The sequence below is a fragment of the Cyprinodon tularosa genome, unplaced genomic scaffold (assembly GCF_016077235.1).
Source record: "Cyprinodon tularosa strain WSP-4 unplaced genomic scaffold, ASM1607723v1 ctg63, whole genome shotgun sequence".
Lineage (NCBI taxonomy): Eukaryota > Metazoa > Chordata > Actinopteri > Cyprinodontiformes > Cyprinodontidae > Cyprinodon > Cyprinodon tularosa.
This window is the reverse complement of record NW_024039374.1, coordinates 1,329,948-1,338,101: the sequence shown is the minus strand read 5'-3', so window position 1 is coordinate 1,338,101 and position 8,154 is coordinate 1,329,948. Positions and strand designations below refer to the sequence as shown.

Here is an 8,154-nt window from a genome sequence, read left to right as displayed (position 1 = left end):
GAGCAGCCCTAAATGGAGGTTAACCTAAATGTGGGTCTGGATCATGTCTTTAAGATCTCATGTTGTGCTCTAGACCCCCCCACAGAGGCTACTAATAACTTTGACCAAGGATTTTACAAAACATAGTGTTTAAAAAAACGTCTGTGAGGAAGGTTTTCTTTTCCATTCAGCAAGGAGTAAAAAAAGGAATGTTTTAGATCAAAGCACAATCATGTGTTCAAATAGCCTATTCAAAGATCAGAAAAGAATCTACTCTCCAATAACCTATCCTGCAAGTTGAATTCTTCTGCATTAACAAACACAGTAGAGAATCCGTGTTCTCCTGGGTCGACCCTTCCAGACTGTCCTGAAAGAGGTCAGTCAATTGAGTTGTAGTATTATGGATTTAAGGCAGGACATATAGTAGCTGCGGCTTCAACTATTACATCAGAATCCACGCATTCATCTTTGATAGAGGAACCTCAAGAACATAAAAGCCTAAGTTGTTGTCATGCCGTCTGCTGCCATTTGTTACCATGATTGGCAAAAAACAATCTTTGCAACAGAAGAAAAGGAAATTATTTCAGTTTCCAGATGTGCAAAACTGGCAGATGTACCTAAAAATGTCTTGGAGCTGTAAACGCAGAATGGGAAAGCTGACTATGAAGGGTTTAATAAATATGCATGCAATACTTCTAAGATTGTTATTTTTAAATTATAAACTCAAAATCAAATCCTTTTCAGTGGTGCAATGCCTTGTGTTGCCTTAACACAGATCCAACCAGTAAAATATTTAAAGTCGTTGGTTGTAACGTGATCAAGTTTATGCTTTATAACACTCAAGAAGTTATTGCATTGATTCTAGTGATTACTTCTTACTTTTAATAATGCATCGACTTTTTTTTCTAATAATATAAAACTTAAAAGAAAGAAGGAAATAAAAAAACTGCATGAAAATGATCTGCAGAAACTGCTGTAGAAAACTGTCTGCATTTGGAAATCTGTGCATACTTTGTAGTGTGTTTTTATATATAGTTTTTGGGTGATAACTGTGGTAAAAAAAAAAAAAAGCTAATTTTGAGGTTTTTAAGTGCAGAACACCAAGTGTTTGATATTTGAAAAAAAAAATTACATACACATTATTGCATTATTATTTCATGCTAGAGAAGAATGGAAGACAGTCAATAAAGTTTTGCTTCTGTAGAAACAATAAGACTGTGTTTATCCAGCTACATCAAACTGTTTCATTCTGTTCTGTCTGGAAAGCTTAGGAAGAACATCGGGTCTAAAGGGAGTGACTGAACGGTTCACTGGCTCTGCAGCCACTGCACTCTCAGCTCCTCCACCTCCCTGCCGTACCAGTCGTGGAGTTTGGAGAAGCAGCCGGTGTCGGGAGAGACCGGGCTCTCAAGTGACGCACCCAACCTCCGCAGGGGGACTGGTGGAGCTCTCCCACCATCTGCCCCACATCCTGTGACGATCCCAGAGTCCGTGCTGCCATCCCAGGTCACGCAGGACGGCGCCGCCTCCCCAGATCCGTTAGCCGAGGCAGATGGAGGCTTGCTCCATGCCACTCCATTCTCCCTAGAATTCCCAGGGATGAGCTGCACCTCATCCTGAAGACTCTTCTGAGCAGAGTAAACAGCTGACATGGAAGGAGCGCTAGATGACGTAGAAAGGGAAGATGAAGACGACGAAGAGGAGGATGCGGCAGATTTGGATCGTGCCATCTGATTCCGCCGGGAAGGCTTCTGCCTGCCCTGCTGGCCTCCAGCTCCTGAAGCATCCTGAATCTCCTCCAGCTGCCTCTCCAGCTCCTTCACCACCAGCCTCATGTAGTCAAAGCTGGCCCTAGAGAGAGCTTTCACCCATGACTCCATGGCGACCTGGTTCTCTGCAGCCAGCTTGTACACCCTCGCCTTGGCGCAGTCGAACTTGATGGCGAAGGCGAACTCCTCCACGGACTCGCACAGCTCCACGGTGCAGCCCTCCAGTACGATCACACCGATCGGCTCTCTGCTGTCTCGCTCTTCAAAGTAGAAGAGCATGTTGCCCTTGAGAACGAACCAGCGACGGTGATATGCCGTGTTGCGCTCGCCCTTTTTGAACAGAAAGCCCGTCTTGTCTGGTGGCGAGTCACAGGTGGCGTAGTGCGCCACGCTGCGTTCGTTTAGCTTCATCTTCTACGCCCTACAGAACCTTCAATCACCTGAAAAAAGGACAGACATGAAATGTAACAACAGCTAATATCTATCATATACAGTGCATTGGTGTGGACACTTCCTCCAGCCTGGGCTAAGATTGTACCACGTCATCAAAAAAAATAAAAAATGAAGGAGAAGGAGCGCATGCTTCAGTAGTATTGCTGATAAACTGCAAAAAAAAAAACCACTAAATAACAATAATTTTAATATTTGAACTTTATTGATCTCCCATTGGAGAAATGTACCCCTGCATTTAACCCATCCCCTTAGAGAGCAGTCGGCTGTCATCGTGCGGAGCCTGGGGATCAGGGGTTGAGGGTTTTGCTCCGGAACCCATAGTGGAGGCTGTGGGGATCGAACCGGGTACTGCAGCCCTACTTGCTCTAACCCACTAGGCAGGGGGTCGGCAACCTGCGGCTCTTTAGTGTCCCCCATGCGGCTCCCTGTAGTTTTAAAAAAAATATTTTTTTCTTTTTTTTGTTTGTCTTAATATGGTGTGCAGGAGGTCAAACAAAATGAATTATGTTTTCCAATGCTGTAAACATTTGTATAATGTATAAATAAATGTAAACAATAATTTGCGTCATAGCCATAGAGATCAGTGGTCATAACTTGCAAACAAAGCTGCAGGTGTGTCTCAGACCATGGATCCCAAAGGGAAAAAAAGAATATGGCTGATAAGAAAAGAGGATTCAAAGAATGGACCGAATCATTTGATTTCATTATCAATGCGGAAGGATTGCCTGCATTTTTGCTTTGTAATGAGATGTTGTCAAAAAATAAAAAATAAAAATTGGAAAGGCATTTCCAGGGAAGGCTAAATATGAAGCCAATCACAAAAAGTTAAAAGTGAGGAAAAGAGTTTGCAGAACTCCTGGATAAATTACAGGAGCGCAAAGATTGCATCTCCAAACTCCACTACTGCTGCTAGTTTTGTTGCAAGGATGGAAAACCGTCCACACAAGTAGCTCTCTGATGCAGGTATGTGAACTTTCTTCCATTTTTCCCCCAAATCCTCAAAATATAAATAACACCAAGGAACGCTGGTGACGGAGGATGTCGGGTTTCAGGGTTAGAGAGCTCGGCTCTGATTGACGTTAGTTCCATATGACTAATTCAGCTCTTCTCAACAGAAACATGTCCACCATAGTAAGATTCCTTATTCTATAATTTCATCAATGTAACAAAACCTAAACCATGCAGTGAAGGGCGATGAGAGCGTTCACTGCTCCTCCCCCTTCTCATGCTACTATGTAACATTTGCACAGGATAAACATTTAATCATGAATGATTGTTATATATTTAAGCCCACATTGTCCATTTCTAAAGTGGGATAACACTTGGAGCCCGTGTTGCCATATGAGGCTTATATAAGACTTTTACATTTTTGCGGTTCCAGACAGACTTATTTTATTTTTTTTTTGGGTCCAATATGGCTCTTTGAGCAGTTTGGGTTGCCGACCCCTGGGTTAGGCCAACACTCCCCATGACTCCAAGATGTTTAAAGAGGTTGTTAATGACCAGTAAACTGTCTGAAACTGACCATGGAGGTGCAGAAACCTGCCATATTTCAATAGAGGAAACCTTCTGTCACAGATTATTTTTTTGCCATGCAACAGCAGGCAAAAACAAAACCTGCTAAATACAGGGTTGCCAACTTTTAACCAAACCTTGGGGCGAGATTTTAAAATAGTTTGGACATGAAACTCTGTCAGGGTTAGATGAGGATGGGTGCAGCTATAGGTTGGAGGTTTTCAGAGGATTTAACTGAAACAAAGCGGCAAAATATGAATTTTTTATAGCTGCGTAACAATAAGTGATCTGTAGTTACCTGGAACATTTTTCTGACAATATACATTATTTTCTACTTTCTGGTGATTTGTAGAGAACTAAAGTAAAGCAGAATGGATCCTACTAAAATACTTGCATCTTAAATATACTTTAAGAATTTCACAACTTTGTTCATTAATTATTCTCTGCAGTTCAAGTAAATTAAACAATGGGGAACTAATAAGTTATTACTGGATTACTGGCACTGATACAGGAACCAGTGCAATGGAAACCTATGCAAACTTTACTATGTATGAATATTTGGTAATAAGCTAACGAATAAAACGCTTCATTCATTATGTTATTAGTTACAATTAATCTTACAATTGACACAAACTCATCATGACAGGAGACAGCACTTCTCTGAATGTTTCATTTGGAAAGTGTGATGGTAATTGAGTTTTTAAACATATCCAATGGACCAAAATAAAGATAAATGAATAAGATAAGTAATAATAAAAGAACATTCCTGTGGTTTATCCTCTATGAATCCAGGATAAATGACTTTTTCTGCACATCCTCTCTGAATGTGGTTGATCTTTTTATGGGTGGCTGATCATTTGAAAAATAAAATGCAATCATTATTTTTCTTTTTGTGGACCTCCTATGGGTTTGAGAAGCAAACCTGGAAGCTTTAAGAATTAAAATATTTGTGTTGGTTTAATTACTCCTAAATGCCAACAGGAGATTATTAAACTAGACTAAGCACGAATTATTTAACTTGAGCAAAACATGGACTAAAACTGGGACTAAAAAAAGCACCAGGTAAAGAGAAAAACAAACCATTGGATGTGATCCTACACTCAGCCTCCACAGCAATAATATAAGCAAGCTGCTTTATTTTTTATTCATATTTACTCAAGTACTATACAAAATAACATAAATAAGTGGAACCGAGTCGAGTTTTAACGTCTGTCATCTTTTAGTGTGAGAAACTGGGATTATGGAGTGAGAGTGTGTGAAAACACTGAGATGAGAGTTCAATTCAATTTCAATTCAATTTATTTCTATAGCGCTAATTCACAACACATGTCATCTCAAGGCACTTTACAATTCACCAGATCATAAAGTCAAATTGATTCAAAGTTTTCTATCTAAGGAAAACCAGTTGATTGCATCGATTCGTTGACTCAAATGCAATCCCTCACACTAAGCATGCTTGTAGCGACAGTGGAGAGGAAAAACTCCCTTTTAACAGGAAGAAACCTCCAGCAGAACCAGGCTCGGTGTGAGCGGCCATCTGCCGAGGCCGACTTGGGTCGCCAGCCCTGTAAACAAACCCGTTTCTTCAACTTACAATTTAAGATGAAAATCTATTCTTGGTATTACTTCAACCAAAATTCCACACTAGTCTCCTCCCTCTTAAGATAAGATAGAAAAAGCATATTTTTACTTTCATTTCCTGGCAGTTAAAGCCCTGTTAAAAAAAAAAAAGCACCTTTAAATCCAAATGGTTTTATTTGACACTTCACATGCCCAGCAATAAACCAGATTTAGATATTTTTACGGAATAAACAACATCTAATCCAGCTTTTCTCCTTTTACTTCAGCCCTCATTATTATTTCTATTTTAATGTAAAGACAGCAATAAATGGATGATGGTAAATAGAGATTATTTCTTACGTGTTTGTCTCATGTCCAGATGACATCCACTCGCTGATCCAGTCACATCTGGCATCGATTCTCCACCTTTCATCCCGTCTCCTGAGGCGCAGAGCAGAGGACTGAATCAGGATGCAGTCTGACCAAAACAGGCGGTTTAAATGACTGGATGGGTTGGTTTTTTTTGTTGCACCTCTAGAGCTAAGGAGGGGGGGGGGGGGAGATGATTCAGCCCTCTGCTGTTGGGTCACAAGCTTTTGACGCATCAGCACTTTAGCAGAAACCTATTCCTGACAACTTATTCATGCAAGAAAACACGCAATAAACTTTTATTAACACCTTTTGCGAAAAGCCAGCCTCACTCCTCCGTGCCAACTAGCTAGAATTTAACGCTTCCTTTAGTAGAAAAAGAAGCATCCCCAGAGTTCATAACAGTACTTCCAACGTCTCAGGAGAACAAAGCGAGTACCTGCGGATGTGCTCTTCCAGGGTTTTCCTTCCGTAGATTGTTTTATTTCTAGTTCTTCATCGCCTTTCCATTTTTCCTCCCGTTTCTATGCTTCCCTGTCACGTGACCTATCAAAAAGACGCTTGTTGTTTTTACCGGGAGCGGCTGGCGTGGGCGGTTCCACTACCGCTCTGGTGAAGCGCCTTCATTCCCGGTTGAGCTGGAGAGCAAAATATGCACAACACGTCGTTGTCCTTGGAAATGTGTAGCTGCAAGATGCTGTCGAAGAAGCATGGACGGTTCTATACAGGGGGGCCAGCAGGGGCCAGGCGGGGCCCCTGGAGAACTTGTTCTGCCAGCTGTTAATGGTTCTTATTCTAATAATATACACCTGGGGTAACCAATTAAAAAATCAGCAGAATAAAGAAAATCATCAACCAGTAAAGGTCCGGAGACATTTTTTATTATCTGTTACTTTAAACAGAATTTAACACCAAAATAAAATTAGGTGTTTATGCATTCATGTTATACATTGAATTTTGAAATTAAAAAAATATAAAACAAAATTATAGAACATCAATCTTTCATTTTGGTATATAGACAATTTCCTGATTCACATTTTTTTTTCAAAACTCCTGAACAGACTTTTTTATTTATTTATTTATTTCTGTTCTAATGAGAGCAGTGGGCTTTAGGCTGCCCTGCAAGGCTTTAAACCTGGGTTTGAATGGAGAAAAAGCAATTCGCCAGCACATATCAAGGTGCTCATTTTGAGCTGCTTCACAGCAGCAGGTTGAGCCAAACATAAACAAATGTTCAGGCTCCACTCCGGTGCGGGCCAGGTCAAGGTCCTCTATTTCAAACGCACCAAACAGGAAAAAGAACGGCAAGAAGATCCGGTTTCTCAAATATAAATATTGTAACAACAGATCGGTAACTACCAATTAGACCATAATTCTTATATATTTCGAAAACACTAATGCCGTTTATTTAAAAGAATGGATGCAAACTATTGGCACTTCACCAGGAAGCATATTTCTCATCTTTCATATGCTGGATGCTGATCGGGATCCTTTAACCTGTCATATTAAACAAAGCGTTAATTTCTGCATGTTTTGATCCTACAAATTTAATCACAATATCGCGCATGCTCTCCTTGAGCTCCGAGGAGAAGTCTGAGCGCAGCAATACGGGAGGAACAGCGGAGGCTTTAGGCTTTGCTTTTGCACAGGCGGTCTGGAGCGCTGCGGGACGCAGAAGTAACGGAGGATGTTGGATGTTGGGGTAACAGGAGAAGCGGCACAAGTGACATTTAGACACTGTTGTCAGACAATATGAGGTAATTTCTAAATGTTTTAAATCAGATTGGGTCCGGATTAGCCATCAGGTGGGTCCAGATCCAGACCGCAGTCCCCTAATGTTTGGCCACTGATATACACTGATTTCAAAATTTAAATCTAAGTCATCTTTTTCTTCAAACTGAGTGTTTTTTCCCCTTTATTTAAGCATTTAAGTAAGAACATTTCCAAATAAAAGAAGATAATTTGTGTTTGAACTAGGGCTGGGCAATTACTTGCATTTGCATGATAGTCGCAATTTAATGAATCCCATTTTTAAATCACAGAAGCCCTTAATTTTGGTCACGTTACATTTAACAAGTGTAAGTAGCTAAATTTCCCACTCCAGCCTTTTGGGTTGGCGGTAATATTCTCAAAGTTGGTTTGCAACTACAGAGAAGGGAAGATAAAGATCCAGCTAGCATGCAGATTCATGCAAGCAGTAGAATTTAGCACTTTTTCACACAAAGGTTACAGTCAACAATGATTGTAGTTAGTGAAAAGAAATATAAATCTGAATATTGGTATTAAGTAATCGTAATTTTTACTTTTCGCTAAATCTTTCTGCCCTAGTTTTAAATAAGATAAATCAACTTCATTATGTTTTTTCAAGAGCATTGTATCTAATTATCTTATCATAAGGGTCAAAATACTCATTACTTTGGTAAATCATCTTATTTGCCTCTTTAAATTAAGGGCAAATACACTTACTTTAGAAAATAATTGCTTTTTTACTGCAGTATTTTGCACTATA

At 40.1% G+C, this 8,154-nt stretch overlaps 1 protein-coding gene across 3 annotated transcripts; it reads right to left on the bottom strand.

Moving 5' to 3' along the window:
- Positions 1 to 494: 494 nt before the first annotated feature.
- pheta1 (PH domain containing endocytic trafficking adaptor 1) lies at positions 495 to 6,279 on the bottom strand. 3 transcript variants are annotated; one of them, XM_038308142.1, is made up of 3 exons: positions 6,085 to 6,279; positions 5,637 to 5,816; positions 495 to 2,188 (listed from the first exon to the last, which is right to left on the bottom strand). In XM_038308142.1, exon 3 carries the CDS (start codon positions 2,157 to 2,159, stop codon positions 1,287 to 1,289), a length of 873 nt encoding a protein of 290 aa, XP_038164070.1. In that variant the 5' UTR covers positions 2,160 to 2,188; positions 5,637 to 5,816; positions 6,085 to 6,279; the 3' UTR covers positions 495 to 1,286. The 3 variants fall into 3 exon arrangements, with proteins under 3 accessions (XP_038164070.1, XP_038164069.1, XP_038164068.1); XM_038308141.1 differs by having other exon boundaries at positions 5,637 to 5,754; XM_038308140.1 differs by having other exon boundaries at positions 5,637 to 5,717.
- Positions 6,280 to 8,154: the final 1,875 nt, after the last annotated feature.

Coding starts and splice junctions, on each gene's coding strand:
- pheta1 (XM_038308142.1), bottom strand. CDS start 2,159: ATGAAGCTAAACGAACGCAGCGTGGCGCACTACGCCACCTGTGACTCG.